The 16,916-nt window shown below is 36.9% G+C and overlaps 1 protein-coding gene across 1 annotated transcript in view; it reads left to right on the top strand.

The window, feature by feature from the left end:
- The window catches only part of CYLC1 (cylicin 1), a gene marked incomplete at both ends in the record, with an annotated part of 32,262 nt that extends 17,466 nt beyond the window's left edge, over window positions 1–14,796 (top strand). Inside the window, one exon of the mRNA XM_081081628.1 lies at window positions 14,764–14,796. Within this exon, the coding sequence (XP_080937754.1) occupies window positions 14,764–14,796 (33 nt within the window). The remainder of the gene's footprint in view (window positions 1–14,763) is intronic.
- Window positions 14,797–16,916: the final 2,120 nt, after the last annotated feature.

Below are 16,916 nucleotides of genomic sequence, written 5' to 3'. Positions count from 1 at the left end.
AATGCAAATAATTGACTCCCAAGTGTGCTTGGTTTAGGGAAGACAGGATTTACAATATGGCTCTTTGATTTAGAGAAGACAGGGTACACAAGATGCCTTGATTTAGGGAAGACATGGTTTACAAGACTTACGGAAGACAGGATTTCTCCTCAGTTTCCCTATTCTACTTGTCCTGGCTTACTGGCCTGTCATCCATTCAACTTTCGTTCAACATTTCTCTTTACCTTTCTCCATTACACCAAAGCCATACTTTCTTTCCAGTTAGAACTCTTAAGCCTTAATTTTTAGGTGACATGTCATATTTTTAAGAGACACAAACAGAAATTTTACTAGCCAAACAATTTAAACAAACAACAAAGAGACATATTTAAACAATAAAGACAGATAACATTCCCCACTAAAAACTTTGAATCACCACGGAAATGTGGGAGAGGTTTAGAAGGGTTTTTTAAAAACAAAACAGAAACAAACATAAAAATAAACACTTTTACACCAGTGCATGCCATATTTACAACACAGAATACCCTGCATTCACCAAATCAGTTTCAATTGTGCAGAGATACAGAACAAGTCCCTGAACAGAGGCAGTAGAAAATTACCTAGGTATGCTTCTCTTCTACCTTTTTCAAAGGCAGACCAGACTCAGACCCTTAGCCAGTTAAAGTTTCAACTTCCGTCCCCTCCTCAGAAGCACTAAGGATGTGTGACTGCAGTTTAGGTCTGCTCCCTGCTGGTTAGTGGACAACCCCCGAGGGCTGCCGGGCTGCCAGAGTGATGACTGACTGCCAGCTTGGGCTTGATCCCCAGGGAGCAGGCCTAAGCCAGCAGGTGGACATCCTTCAAGGGGTCCCAGACTGCCAGAGGGCATAGGCCATGCTGAGGGATCCCCCCAAGTGCACAAATTTTTGTGCACTGTGCCTTTAGTAATATATATTTCTCTTTTCCTTAGTAAGACTAATATCACTTACTTCCAAAGTTATCCTGAATCAGCCCACTTTCCTCCAACTCAATCACAACTACTACCTTATGGTCCCAATCACTACCATTTTTCCTGAAAATTCTGCAAGTCACTAAGTAGACTTGCTATCTCTACTCTTCTATGCTTAAAGCATTATAGAAGTTTCCTATTACATTCAGAAAGAAACTAAAACTTCTTTTCCAAGCTTTCAATGCCTATCTGTTTTCCACCTCATCTGTACCACTTCCCCCCATTTCTTTTAAGATCTAGCTCAGTGATGGCGAACCTTTTGAGCTCGGCGTGTCAGCATTTTGAAAAACCCTAACTTAACTCTGGTGTCATGTCACATATAGAAATTTTTGGATATTTGCAACCATAGTAAAACAAAGATTTATATTTTTGATATTTATTTTATATATTTAAATGCAATTTAACAAAAAAAATGAGTTTGTGTGTCACCTCTGACATTTGTGTCATAGGTTTGCCATCACTGATCTAGCTAAACTTGCATCCTTTGTGTTTCTCATACATGCCAAGATTGTTTTCTTGCAAAGTCATTGCATAGGCTGCTTCTTCTGCTTGGAATGCTCCTCCTCAGATCTTTGCATTACTAGTCCTTCTTGTCATTTGCTTTTTAACCTTAAATATTATCTCTTTAGAAGAGCTTTCATTGATTTCCATATCTTATGCAATCTCCTCCCCCAATAACTGTCCAGTCATTCTCCAGACCCTGGATGCTATTTTGTTTCTCTTCATAGAATGTATCTTTATCTAAAACTAGAGGCCAGGTGCACAAAAATTTGTGCACTCGGGGGCGGGGGTTCCCTCAGCCCAGCCTGTGCCCTCTCGTAGTCTTGGACCCCTCAGGGGATGACCACCTGCTGGCTTAGGCCTGCTCCCAGGGGAACTAGGCCTAAGCTGGCAATCAGACCTCTCTCTGGCAGCCCGGCAGCCCTCGGGGGTTGTCCACTTGCCAGCACGGAGCAGGCCTAAGCTGCAGTCGGACATCCATAGCGCTGCTGAGGAGGCAGGAGAGGCTCCCACCACCACCTCTGTACTGGCAGCCATCAGCCTGGCTTGTGGCTGAGCAGAGCTCCCCCATGTGGGAGCACACTGACCACCAGAGGGCAGCTCCTCCATTGAGCATCTGCCCCCTGGTAGTCAGTGTGTGTCATAGTGACCAGTCATTCCCAATCTTTCTGCTGTTAGGGTCAGTTTGCATATTCCCCTTTTATTATATAGGATAGAGGCCTGGTGCACAGGTGGGGCCCAGCTGGTTTGCCCTGAAGGGTGTCCCAGATCAGGGTGGGGGTCCCGCTGAGGTCCTGGCCAGTCTGGATGAGGGGCTGATGGCTGTTTTCAGGCTGGCCACACCCCCTTTAGGGTGGGGGTCCCCACTGGGGTGCCTGGACAGTCTGGGTGAGGGACTGAAGGCCATTTTCAGGCTGGCCGGCACCTGAAACTCCCAGCCTCTCCTTTCTTTCTTTCTTTATTTTATTCTGGGATTTATTTACCTTCTACAATTGAAACTTTGTTGCCGTCACTGGAGCTGAGAGCTAGGCTTCTGCTCGCTGCAGCTCTGAGGCCACTGCCGGCTGAAAGCAGGTATCTGGGGTTTGTTTAGCTTCTATAATGGTAACTTTGTTGCTTTCGGAGCTCAGAGCCAGGCCGCGGCAGATGGGGAACCTTGGTTTCCTCCATCACTGGAGCAAGCAAGCCTCCTGCTCCCTTCAGCTGTGTGGCTGCAGGCCACCATCTTGGTTGGGTTAATTTGCATATCTCACTGATTAGCCAATGGGAGTCATAGTGAAGGTATGGTCAATTACCATGTTTGTCTATTATTAGATAGGACTAGAGGCCTGGTGCATGTAATTTGTGCACGGGTGAGGTCCCCTCGGCTCAGCCTTCATGCTCTCTAATCCGAGACCCCTTGGGTTTGTCTGACTGCCAGGGATTGGGCATAAACCAGCAGTGGGACATCCCTCTCACAAGCCTGGACTGCTGGCTCCTAATTGCTCACCTGCCTGCAAGCCTGATCGCCCCTCACTGCCTCTGCATGCTGGCCTGATCACCCCTAACTTACCCCCGCCAACCTGGTCACCCCCAACTGCCCCTCTGATGGCCTAGTCGCTCCTCCCTGGCCCCCTGTCAACCTAATTGCCCCCAATGCCCCTCCCCGCCAGCCTGGTCACTCCCAACTGTACCCCCCCTGAGCTGGCCTGGTCACACCTAACTGCTTCCCCACCAGCCTGGTCACCTCTTACTGCCTCCCCTAACAGCTTGGTCACCCCCTTCTGCCCCCTTCTGCTGGCCTGGTCACCTCTAACTGCCCCCCTCTGCCAGCCTGATTGCCCCCACTGCACCCTCGCTGGCCTGGTTGCCCCACACACCCTGGTGTTCAATCGTTTGGTCATCCCTCACTAACCCCCCTGCTGGCCTGGTCGTCCCTAACTGCTTCCCTCACATTAGCTTGGTCGCCCCCAACTGCCCCCCCTACTGGCCTGGTAATCGCTCACCATGCCCCCCTCCCCACTGGCCTTGTAGCCCCACACAGCTTGCTTGTTAAGTCATTTGGTTGTTCCTTACTAACCCCCCTGCCATTCTGGTTGCCCCACACAGCCTGCTTGTTCAGCCATTTGGTTGTCTCTCACTAATCCCCATGCCAGCCTGGTGGTAGGCAGACATCTTGTAAGGGTGTGAGGGTTAATTTGCATTTTGCCTCTTTATTATATAGGATTATATATTCATTTGTTTATTAATTACGTTCACCAATAGGATTCAGGCTACATCCAAGCAATAAAAAGTATATGTTTTTGTTTGTTTGTTTTGTTTTGTTTTCCTGTATCTCCAGTTCCAAAAATCAGCAACTAGGCTACATTTGGCTGGCTAAGAATTTGGTCTCTCTAAATAGCTGCAGATCATAGCACATTGGTAAACGTTCTGACGTCCATTTTTCCAATCATTTCTCCTCCAGCAATATCAGACTAAAATGAACAAGGCATTTGGAAAGGGGAAAAATAATTTATATATTATTGATATTAACCCCTTATCTTATATATGATTTGCAAATAATTTCTTCCAATTACTAGGTGTTTTTTTTTCATTTTGTAAATTGTTTCTTCTTCTATAAAACTTTTTTAGTTTGATATAGTCCCACTTATTTATTTTTATTTTGATTGTGTTATCTTTGCTTTTGGTGTTAAATCCAAAAACTCACTACCAACACCAATGATGTCTCAGAAGCTTACCAGACAAAAGCTATTGCCTATATTTTCTTCTAAGACTATTATGGTTTCATATCTTCAAATCTTTGATCTATTTTTAATTAATTTTTCTGTATAGTATAAGATAACAGTCCAGTTTCATTTTTTAACATGTAGTTGTCCTGTTTCCTCAACACCAGAAGAAACTGTCCTTTCACCTTTGTATTTTCCTGGCTCCTTTGTCAAATATTGATTGAGCATACATATATGGATTTATTTCTAGGCTCTCCATTCTGTTTCATTAATTTACATGTCTGTTTTTAATTCTCTTAATATGCCATTTAGATGATTATTGCTTTAGAATATAATTTAAAATCAAGGAGTGTGGTGCTTTCAGCTTTGTTCTCTTAAGATAACTTGGGCTACTTGGGATCTATTATGATTCTATATAAATTGTAAGTTTGCAAGTTATATTTCTATGAAAACGCCATTGGCATTTTTATATGAATGCATTGAATGTGCAGTTTTTCCTGGGTAGAATGGACTGTTTAACAATATTAATTCTTTCAAACCATGAACACAATCTATATTTGTATTTATTTGTGTCTTCAATTATTTATCAATGTCATAGATTTTAGTGTACAGGTCTTTTAGCTCCTCGGTTAATTTTATTCCTATGTATTTTATCATTTTTTATGCAATTGTAAATATTTTTTTTAATTTTCCTTTTCGCTAATTTGTTCTTAGTGTATAAAAATACAACATATTTTGTATATTTATTTTGTATCCTGCAACTTTATTGAATGTGATCATTAGTTCTAACAATTTTGGGGGGAGTCTTTAGGGTTTTCTATATATAATATCATGTCATCTGCAAATAGTAACAGTTTTACTTCTTTTCTGATTTAGATGCCTTATATTTCTATTTCTTGTCCAATTGCTCTGGCTAGAATTTCCAATTCTATATTAAATAAAATTGGTGAGAGTAGTATTTTGTCTTGTTCCTGATCTTGGAGAAAAGGCTTATCACCATTAAGTATTATTTTAACTGTGGGTTTGTTATATATGACCTTTATTATGTTAAGGTACATTCCTTTTATACACATTATTGTGAAATATTTTTATTCATAAATTAATGTTGAATTTTGTCAAATCCATTTTCTGGATTTAAAGAGATTATTTTTATCCTTCATTTTGTTAATATGGTGTATCTAATGTATTGATTTACAAATGTTAAACCATCTTTACATCTCTTGAATAAATGCCACCTGATCATAGTGTTTGATCCTTTTACTGTACTGTTGCATTTGGTTTGGTAATTTTTTTAATCTTTATTTTGCAGATTATTACAGATGTTCCTCTTTTTCCCTCCATAGCTCCCCTCCACCCTGTTCCCACCCCATTTCAGGCCCTTTCCCCCACTGTCCTCGTCCATAGGTGTAAGATCTTTTCTAATCTCTTCCCAAACCATCCACACCCCCTTCTCCCCGAGAATTGTCAGCCCACTCCCTTTCCACACCCGTAATTCTATTACATTCACCAGTTTATTCGGTTCATCAGATTTTGTATTCATTTGATTTTTAGATTCACTTGTTGATATGTATTTGTTATCACTTTGTTCATAATTTTTTATCTTTACCGTTTTCTTCTTCCTTCTCTTCTTAAAGAATACCCTTCAGCATTTCATATAATGCTGATGGTGATGATGAACTCCTTTGATGGTGATGAACTCCTTTAGCTTTTTCTTATCTGTGAAGCTCTTTATCTGACCTTCAATTCTAAATGATAGCTTTGCTGGGTAGAGTATTCTTGGTTGTAGGTTCTTGCTATTCATCACTCTGAATATTTCTTGCCAATTCCTTCTGGTCTGCATAGTTTCTGTTGAGAAATAAGCTGACAGTCATAAGGGTACTCCTTTGTAGGTAACTATCTGTGTTTCACTTGGTGCTTTTAAGATTCTCTCTTTGTCTTTGCCATTGGCATTTTCATTATGATGTGTCTTGGAATGGTCCTCTTTGGATTCCTCTTGTTTGGGATTCTCTGCACTTCCTGGACTTGTAAGTCTATTTTTTTTTCACCAAGTAGGGGAAGTTTTCTGTCATTATTTCTTCAAATAGGTTTTCAATATCTTGCTCTCTCTCTTCTTCTGGCACCCCCATAATTCGGATGGTGGTACACTTGAAGCTCATACTATATTCATATTTTTTTATTCTTTTTTCTCTTTCAGTTGAGTGTTTTTTGCTTCCTCGTATTTCAAATCTTCGACTTGATTCTTGGGATCCTCTGGTCTACTATTGAATATCTGTATATTATTCTTTATTTCAATCAGTGTATGCTTAATTTCTGACTGGTCCTTTTCTATTTTTTGGCATTCTCACTAAGATACTTGAAGGTCTCACTAAGTTCCTTGGAGGTTTCTAGAAGATTCTTGAGTAACCTTATAACTGTGGTTTTGAATTCTTTATCCAGTATTTTGTATTATTCCATTTTTTTCATTTGTGACATGTTTCTTTGTCTCCACATTTTGGCTGCTTCCCTGTGTTTGTTTTTATGTACTGGGTAGCTGCTAGGTCTCCTTGAGTTGATAGAGTGGCCTGTGTAGTAGGTGTCCTATAGGGTCCAGTGGCTAAGCCTCCCCAATCACTTGAGGTGGACACTCTTGGTGGACCCCTTTGTGGGCTGTGTGCACATTCTTGTTGTAGTTAAGCCTTGATTGCTATTGGTATCACTGGGAGGAATTGACCTCCAGGCCACTTGGCTGTGAGGACCAGCCTTGTCTACAATGGAAGAGCTGCTGTGAAGGAGAAAAACTTTTGCATCAGGACTTGCTTCAGTGGGGCTTTGGTGCTCACTGAGTCTGCCCCTTGAGTGTGTCACTTATGGATGTGAAGAGTTGTGATCTGGTATGGTCTCATATTGACCACTGGGTACTCTGACTCTTGGATCTCCAAGGAGTTGCAAAGTCAGCCACTGCCTGGGACCACCCATCAGGAGCTACAGAGAGATCTGTGGATTCCTCCTCTTTGTTTGGGGTTTGGAAGTGCCCAGATGAGGCCCAGCTGTGAAGCAAGGCAGGCTGCTGTTGCTGGCCTTGGGCCTTCTTTTAATAGGTTTGGGGCTCCCTGACCCAGCTGCTGCCTATTTGACAGGTTTTAGGCTGAGAAAGGACAGGCCAGTCATATGCAAAAGCCACTGCACACAGCTTGGGTTGGGTTGTAAATTGGATGGGTGAGGTCTAAGGGGATCACCAGGGCGAAACAAACAGCAGTGGCTGTCAGTCAGCCTTGCACTGGGGAGGTCCCAGCACAGGAACAATGACTGCTGTGAGCACCTTTTTCTGAAAGAAAGCCACCCTCGTGTTCCTGCCCCAGTGTCAGACAGTCCAGTTTCTTCCCATATGTGTCTGGGTCCCCCAGAGTCTCACCCAGAACTGGAGTTCAGAGCAATCGGGAGTTTGTATCTACCTCCTGATTAAAAAAGCAGCTCACGCAGGTGCCAGCCCTTCCTGCGCCTCTGCACCTCCTTCCAGTCTCATTGCACTTTTTTCATCTCTCTGGTTGTAGTACTTCCACTCAGCCAGCTTTCCCGTGGTTCTGGATGATAGCTGTTCTGTTTTTTAGTTGTAATTTTGATGTGGTTGTGAGAGGCAGCAAGTACAGGTGTTTACCTATGCCACCATCTTGGTTCTCCCTGGTTTGGTAATATTTTATTGAGGATTTTTATGTCTATGTTTATCAGGTATATTGGCCTACGATTTTTTTGTGTGGTGTCTTTTTCTGATTTTCTTATCAGGTTAATGTTGGCCTCATGATATGAGTTTAGAAGTGTTCTCTCTTCTTCAATATGTTGTAAGAGTTTGAGAAGGATTAGTAGTAATTTTTGTTTGCTAGAATTATGGGCTCTCTATTCTGTTCTATTAATTTTAAAGTATATGACAGCCCTGTTTTCCTGGACTTTTGATTGTTGGGTGGTTTTTTGTTACTAATTCAATTTACTTACTAGTAATCAGCTTGTTTAGATTTTTTATATTTTCACAATTCAGTCTTGCTGTGTTGTATGTTTCTAAGATTTTCTACTTCTTCCATGATGTGCAATTTGTTTTTGTGTAATTGTTCATAGTTGTCTTATCATCTTTGTATTTCTGTTGCATCAGTTGTAACATTTTCTCTCTTATTTCTATTTTTATTTGTTTCATTTCTTCCTTTTTTGGACTGTCTAGCCCAGTGGTTGTCAACTTGTGGGTCGCGAACAATGATAATACATCCTGCATATCAGATATTTACATTATAATTCATAACAGTAGCAAAATTACACTTATGAAGTAGCAATGAAAATAATTTTATGGTTGGGGCTCACCACAACATGAAGAACTGTATTAAAGGGTCGTGGCATTAGGAAGGTTGAGAACCACTGGTAGCCAAAGGTGTACAGTTTTTATTTTTTCAATGTAATTTTATTGATTCTTCCTATTGCCTTTTAGTCTCTATTCCATTTATTTATGCTCTGATATTTGTTATTTCCCTTTTATACAAACTTTGAGCTTTATATCTTCTTTTTTTAATAATTCCTTATGGTATAAAATTAATTTTTTTATTTGAGATTTCGTTGCTTCTTGAGGCTAACATTTATTGCTATAAACCTCTCTTAGAACTGCTTTTACTGCATTTCATAAGTTTTGGTAAGTTGTATTTTGATTTGTTTGAAGTGATAGATTAATTTTCCTTTTGATTCTTTATTTGACACAGTGGTTATTCAGTAGCATGTTTAATCTCAACACAATTTTAGGTTTCCCAGATTTTATTTTGTAATTGATGTCTAGATTCATACTATTGTGGTTGGAAATGATGCTTTATATGAGTTCAATCTTTTTAGATTTACTAACACTTATTTTATGGCCTAACATATGACTTGTTTTGGAGAATGTTCCACGTGCATTTGAGAGTAATGTGGATTTTGTTTTTTGTGTGTGGAATTTTCTGTATATATTTGATAAGTCTATAAGGTTTAATGTGTAATTTAAGGACAATGATTCCTTATAGTTTGTTTTTTTTGTCTATACAATTAACTTCTATATGTAGTTTTTACTAACAAATGTTACAATTTTTATAACAACTGAACCAATACAAAAGTGTAAATAAAATTATTTAGATCCTTGTACCCACTCCTTCTCTCCATACTCCCCTAAAATTCCATCCTTTGGAGGTAAGCAATGTTAACAGCTTGCTATTTTTCTTTTATAATGTCTTACATACAAAATATGTAAGCAGATAGACATATAGATAATTTGTTTTGAATAAAATTAAAATGCATTTTGTGGCATGGTGACAGTATTTTATATCTTGTCTTTTCACTTGACAATATCCTGCTCATCCTTATAAGTCAGTACATATATAATTAATGCTATTGTTCTTATTGCCAACTCATTTATGAAAACACACACATAATTTCATATAACAGGACACCATACATTCTAGATTAGTTTTACATCAGTACTTTATTTTTTATTTTTGCTTGTATCTCCACTCCTCATTTCCTGTTTTTTTTGTTTTTTTTTTTTAAGGATTACATTTATTGGGGTGACATTCGTAAATAACAAACAAAATAGAAATAGACTCATACATGTAACGAACATTCCTCATTTCTATACTCACCATTGCTATCTCTTATCTTCGCCCCACATAACACTTTTTAAAAACATACTTTTTATTATTCTATACTTTTCTCCAAGATTTTCTTTACCATATTAAACCCTTAAACACACACACACACACACACACACACACACACACACGAGAGTGGTGCAGAAAACAGGAGAGAGAATGAAGTTGTGTTACTGTGTTATTTAAAGACCATGAAATAATACATACTTCTATGCATCACAGCCAGCAATAGATGTTAAATATCTTCCTTTTGCTATTCATGGATGCAAAATGGTACTTCATTCAGGCTTTAATTTGCATTTCCCTTACTACTAGTGATTTTGAATATCCTGTGAAATATTTTGGTCACTTGGTTTTGATTGCTTGAGAATTATGTCTTTATATTTTTTATCCATTTTTCTAATGAGTTATTTATATATTTTTGTCAATTTATAAAATATTATCTTCATATTATAGATATCACTTCATCTATCTTCTTTGTTGTATTTTCCTCAAGTCTCATGTGTCTATTGGCTTTTTCAGGATTTACTTTGCTGTGCAATGATTTTTAAAATGTATATAACTAAATAGTATGCATATAATTCATTTTATTTATTCTTGGCTTTCTACAGTGGTGAAAGTTATATTCCGAATGGTGGAGTTTTCAACAGGGCCTAAAAAAACCCTAGTCCTTAGAAAAAAATAAACTCTAATCAACTCCCCAACTCCAAGTATTGTGATAATCAAGGTTTTATTGTACTGTACTCTTTTAAAAAAGAGATCCCATAACGTCTTCCAAAAGAACTAAATAACTTGTTTGAAAATGGAAAGCCTCATGTATGTTGTATAATCGAGTAGCTTCTATCTACAATTTTGGAATCAGACAACTTTGATTTAAATTTTTAATCTACCATTTAACAACCAGATATCTTTGGGGAATTTTCTAAATTATTTAGACATTAATTTTGTCAAGTATAAAATAAGACATCGATAAAACCTTTCTTATAGGAAATTGAAGCATGTATAGTGCTTTGGATAGTATCTGGCATTGTGTGTGTTATGCATTTTCATGGATGCCACCATGAATAATGTTGCAATGTGCATAGGGGTGCATATATATCATTGAGAAATGTTTTCAAATTTTTGGGTGGATACCCACAGGAAGGATTGCTGAGTCATATGGTAAATTTATGCTCAAAATTTAAGAACTCTCCTTACTGTTTTCTATAGTGGCTATACCAATTTACATTCCCACTAGCAGTGAATAAGGGTTCCTTTTTCTCCACAACCTCTTTAAAACTTGATATTACTTGTCTTGTTTATAATAGCCATTCTAAGAAGTGTAGTTTGATTTGCATTCCCTAGCTAGTGAATTTGAGTATTTTTCATACTATATATCTGTAGGCCATTTTTATGTCTTCTTGGGATAAATGTTTGTTTGGTTTTGACTTGTATGAGTTCTTTATATATTTTGGATATTCACCCCTTGTTGCAGCTGTTGTTTGCAGATATCTTCTCCCATTTAATTGATTGCCTTTTTGTTTTGTTAGCAATTTCTTTTGTTCAGAAACTTTGTAGGCTGCTATAGGCTCATTCATTTATTTTTGCCTTTACTTCCCTTGCCTTTGGGGTCAAATTCATAAAATCTTCTCTAAGAACAATACCCATACATTTAGTACTTGTTTTTTTTTTCTATATAATATATTGTTTCAGATCTAATATTTAGGTCTTTGATCCATTTTGAATTAATTTTTCCATGGGGAAAAACCGTGGTCTAGTTTTGTTCTTTTGCATGTGGCCTGCCAATTTTCTTAGCACCATTTATTGAAGAGGCTTTCCTTACTACATTGTATGTTTTTGCTCCTCTGTTCAAAAATTTTTTGTACATATACATGTGAATTTATTTCTGGGCTCTCAATTCAATTCCATTAATCTGTGTGTCTGTTTTTCTGCCAATACCATGCTGTTTTGTTTATCATTGCTCTGTAGTATAATTGGAAATCAGATAGTGTGATACCTCCAATTTTGTTCTTTTTGCTCAGGATTGCTTTGGCAATTTGGGGTATTTTGTAGTTCCATACAAATCTGATGATTTTTTACACTATTTTTATAATGTCATTGGGATTTTGATGGGGACTGCACTAAACCTGTGTATCACTTGGGGTAACATGGACGTTTTAACTATGTTGATTCTTCCAATCCATAAACATGGAACATCTTCTTATTTCATTGTGTCCTTTTAAATATCTTTTAATAATGCTTTGTAGTTTTCAGTATATAGATATTTCGCATTCTTTGTTTATTCCTATGTGTTTTATTCTTTTTGTTTCAATTTCAAAAGGAACTCTTTTTTTTCATTTATTTTTCCTGAAATTTCATTGTTAATATAGGAATGCAGTGGGTTTTCATAAACTGATTTTGTATCCTGCAACTTTATTGTATTTGTACATTGTTTCTAATAGTTGTTTTTTTTTTGGTGTAGTCTTTTGGGTTTTTTTATTTTTTAATATATTTTTATTGATTTTTTTTATAGAGAGAAAGGGAGAGGGTAGAGTTATAAACATCAATGAGAGAGAAACATCAATCAGCTGCCTCCTGCACACCCCCTACTGGGGATGTGCCCACAACCAAAGTACATGCTCTTGACCGGAATCGAACCTGGGATCCTTCATTCCGCAGGCTGATGCTCTGTCCACTGAGCCAAACCGGTTAGGGCGTCGGGTTTTCTATATAAAGAATCATGTCAACTGCAAAAAGTGGCACTTTTTCTTTTTCATTCTTAATTTGGATGCCTTGTATTTCTTTTTCTTGTTTGATTTCTCTGGATAGAATTTTCAGTTCTATGTTGAATGAGTGGTGAAAGTGGGCATCCTGGCCTTGTTCCTGATTTTAGAGCAAAAGATTTCAGGTTTTCACCATTGAGTATGATATTAGTTGAAGGTTTGTCATATATAGCTTTTATTATGTGGAGGTACTTTCCTCCTATACCCATTTTATTGAGTGCTTTAATCGTAAATGGACATTATATCTTATTAAATGTTTTCCCTACATCTATTGATAAGATTATTTTACCCTTTGTTTTGTTAGTGTGATGTATCACATTGATTGATTTGGGTATATTGAACCATCCCTGTGCCTGTGGAATAAATCCACTTGATTGTGATATATTTTTTAATGTATTGTTGTGTATGATTTGCTAGTCTTTTGTTCTCTTGAAATCTGTTTTGTCAGATATAAGTATGGCTACACCTGCATTTCTGTGGATGCTATTTACTTGGAGAATCATTTTCTACCTTTTTATTTTGAGTCTATCTTTTCATTTGCAGCTTAGATATTTCTCCTAAAGACAACATATGGCCGGGTTTTGTTTTTTATCCAATCTGCTACTCTGTTCCTCTTCATTGGTGAATTCAGCCCATTTATATTTAAGGTTATTATTCAGTGTATGAGGATTTCCAATAGTCATTTCTCTTTCTTACTTGTGCCAGTTCTGTGCCTCCATTGGTTCTTTTCCTTTGTGTTTCTCTGTTGTTTTTGTTTGGTGATATTCTATCATTTTCCTCTGTTTCCTCTTTTTTTAAGTTATGTATCTCAGGGTGTTTTTATGTGTGTGGTTACCTTTAGGTTTGTTAAAAAGAATGGTTCATATATACAATAGTCTTGTTTCTTGAAAAGTGCTCTTTTAATGGTCTTCTGTAAAAATCAGTTCTCTATGATAGCTGTCAGTTTGTTCCATATATCCAAATATTTGTTAAGTGTCATCTAAAAAGAAAGAACATTGAACTATGAACCAAGAATGTTAGTGATAAAACACATATATTAGAATAAAATCAAGATCCTTATAATAAATGAAAAAGAAATAGGAATAGGGAATTTATGCAGGATGAGATAAATATAAAAAGAAAATAATGAAAAATATTTACTATGTAGTATCAGTAATCAAATAAAACCCATGAGATTATTTTTCTTCTAATAATGCAGTAAATATGTATATAAAAATTGTGTATATAATTTTTATATGTATTAAGTATATAAGATATATTGTATAAAGATGGATAGATAGATTTTATGTAGAATTGTTGAGACTTCGGGGTCAGTGGTACATTTATTCACTGCTGACTGTGGAAGAGGAATGACATAAATTGGCTTAACTTTCCTCTGGGCCTATATGGAACTATGTAAGAAGGGTCCTAATTTGATCAGTACTATTTGACTCAGTAATCTCATTACTAGAAATGTACTATAATGAAAAAATCAGCAGAAGGAAAAACAAATTCTAGGCATAAAAATGATAAGAAAAATCTTTGAATTTAAACTAAATGTATAAAATTAAGAGAATGGTTTAGTAAAACATAAGACAGAGTAGTATGTATTCATTGAAAAAATAATTATGAATCCTTGATAATTTGAGGGGAAATTTAATACTATGATGTTGCAACTAAACAAAAATCTGCCTATTTTTGGAGAAAATAGACAAAAACATGCAAATATAGACATATTTGTACTAGTGTGGTGTAATTTAGAGTGACTATCAGCTATTTTTAATGTATTTTTTGTGTTTTGTTCACTATCAATTTCAAAAGTTTTAATATATTAAAATAATTATGAAACCTCAGATTTATAATGTAATATTGCTAGGGCCTGGATTCTTACACAAATGCTGGTGGTGGGACTAGAATTCAGTACTTCTCTGCTTTCAGTGGATTTTAGATTCACCCAGGAAAGTTGTTGGAAATGCACATTGCTAACTCCATCTCAGAATTTAACTTGCTAGGTCTGAGGTGGAGTCCATGGACCTGTATATTTAATTAGGAATAACTAAAATTTATATCCAAGTTCTCTTCCACCTATGGTACTCTGTTTTTTAATGCAGTGCTTAACACACCAGAAACTCTCTATAATGAATAGATGAATAACATTTTATCTTTTCCATTTCTTTTTTTTCTTTTACTTTATTTCTTAGCCTGAAGCAAAGTGGATTCATAAGCTGCTTTAAAAAACAACTGAGCGCTTGGTTTCACAGAATGACCTTACCACAGTAAACCCCAGCTACTCTCAAATGGGCATTTATACTTCTGTGGGACTATAATAAATAAAAACAAGTCTTCTGTGATTACCAGGATCTGATTTTTTGCGTGTAATTTATAGAAGTCTTTGTAGAGGTGTGTACTTTATTCATTAAATATCTGAACTAAAGTATTGCAGTATTTTACCCCATGCTCTGAAACTCCAGTTGGAAGCAATTTCTCAGTTTAGGTTAAAACTTAGTGATTTTCCTTTTATATTGTGTTAAATTTCTCTTCTATTTATTATTAAAAAGAGTAAATAGAGCCCTACACAGTTTTTCTAAGTGGAGCATCCTCTTATGCACGGAAGGGTTGCAGGTTTGATCCCAGCCCTGGTCATGGTAACTGTGGGAAGCAACCTATCAATGTGTCTCATATTGATGTTTCTCTCTCCTTCTCCTTCTCCTTCTCCTTCTCTTCCTCCCTCCTTCCTTCCCTCCCTCCCTCCCTCCCTCCCTCCCTCCCTCCCTCCCTTCCCCTCCCTCCCTCCTTCCCTTCCATTCTGTCTAAAATTCAATGGAAAATATATATCCTTGGGTGAGGATTAACAACAATTAAAAAAGAGTAAATAGAATGGAAGGAAGTGAGCATATTTTTCATACCCTTAAAAGAAATAGAGTTTTTTGCCCTAGTCAGCGGTTCTCGACCTGTGGGTCGCGACCCCTTTGGCGGTCGAATGACCCTTTCACAGAGGTCGCCTAAGACCATCCTGCATATCAGATATTTACATTACGATTCATAACAGTAGCAACATTACAGTTATGAAGTAGCAACGAAAATAATTTTTTGGTTGGGTCACAACATGAGGAACTGTATTTAAAGGGCCAGAAGGTTGAGAACCAATGCCTGGTTTGGCTCAATGGATTGAGCATTGGCCTGCAGACTGAAGGGTCCCAGGTTCAATTCCAGTCAAGGGCACATGCCTAGGTTGTGGGCTCAATCCCCAATAGGGGGCATGCAGGAGCCAGCCGATAAATGATTCTCACTCATCACTGATGTTTCTATCTCTCTTTTCTCCCTTCCTCTCTCTGAAATCAATAAAAATATATTAAAAAAAGAAATAGAGTTTTATGTATATAGCAATTCTCACTTCCCATATGCACATACAGAGTTTTCAGTGTAATAATTTACATTTATACAATTTCCCTTTAGTTTATTACTTTTTTAAATAATAACCTAAAAGTGTCCCTAAAATAATAATAGACATTTGTCAATTATTTTACATATTTCCATGATTATGCTTGACATATTCTTTCCTGAGATCAGGAAAGCACTTTGGAAAGAAAGCTAAATAACAGGTGATGATGATAGATAGATGATAGATAGAAGATAGATAGATGATAGATAAATAGATAGATAGATGATAGCTAGATAGAAAGAAAGAAAGAAAGAAAGAAAGAAAGAAAGAAAGAAAGAAAGAAAGAAAAGTCATAGATTATTGTCTAAGTACTATAAACTGGATAGCTTGTAAAAATAAAAATTTATTTCACACAATTCTGGAGCCTGGGGATTCTAAGATCAAGGAGCCAGGACATTTAATGCCTCATGAGAGCCCACCTCATGGTTCATACACAGCCCTTCTCACTGTTTCCTCACATGGTAGAAAAGTACTAGTGATCTCAGTGGATATTCTTTTATAGAAACACTAATCTAATTCATGAGGGCTGCACCCTCTCAAAGCATTTGCCAAACGCCCTATCTAACACCAACATATTGGGCATTAGGATTTTAACATATGAATTTTGGGGGGGCATAAATATTTAATCTATAGCAATAATATATACAGAGACAAAGCTAGATATAAATATGAAAACCTCTCAGTTCACCAAGTCTGTTTTCTGCCTTTTTGGTATAATCTAATTACTCTCAGAAATGACTACATTTCTGAAATAATTTTAAAGAGGTGTCATTTTTCTAGCCCATTTGATCACATACACATGTCCTAATTTACAAATAAAATGTTTTTCATTGCAACATTATAAGTAGAAAAGGTTTAAAAATAATCCAATTGTTTGTCAATAACTGACTGATTGAAAACATAATAGTAATT

Source organism: Myotis nattereri (genome assembly GCF_964212035.1).
Source record: "Myotis nattereri genome assembly, chromosome: X".
Taxonomy (NCBI): Eukaryota; Metazoa; Chordata; class Mammalia; order Chiroptera; family Vespertilionidae; genus Myotis; species Myotis nattereri.
This window is presented reverse-complemented; position numbering and strand designations above follow the sequence as displayed.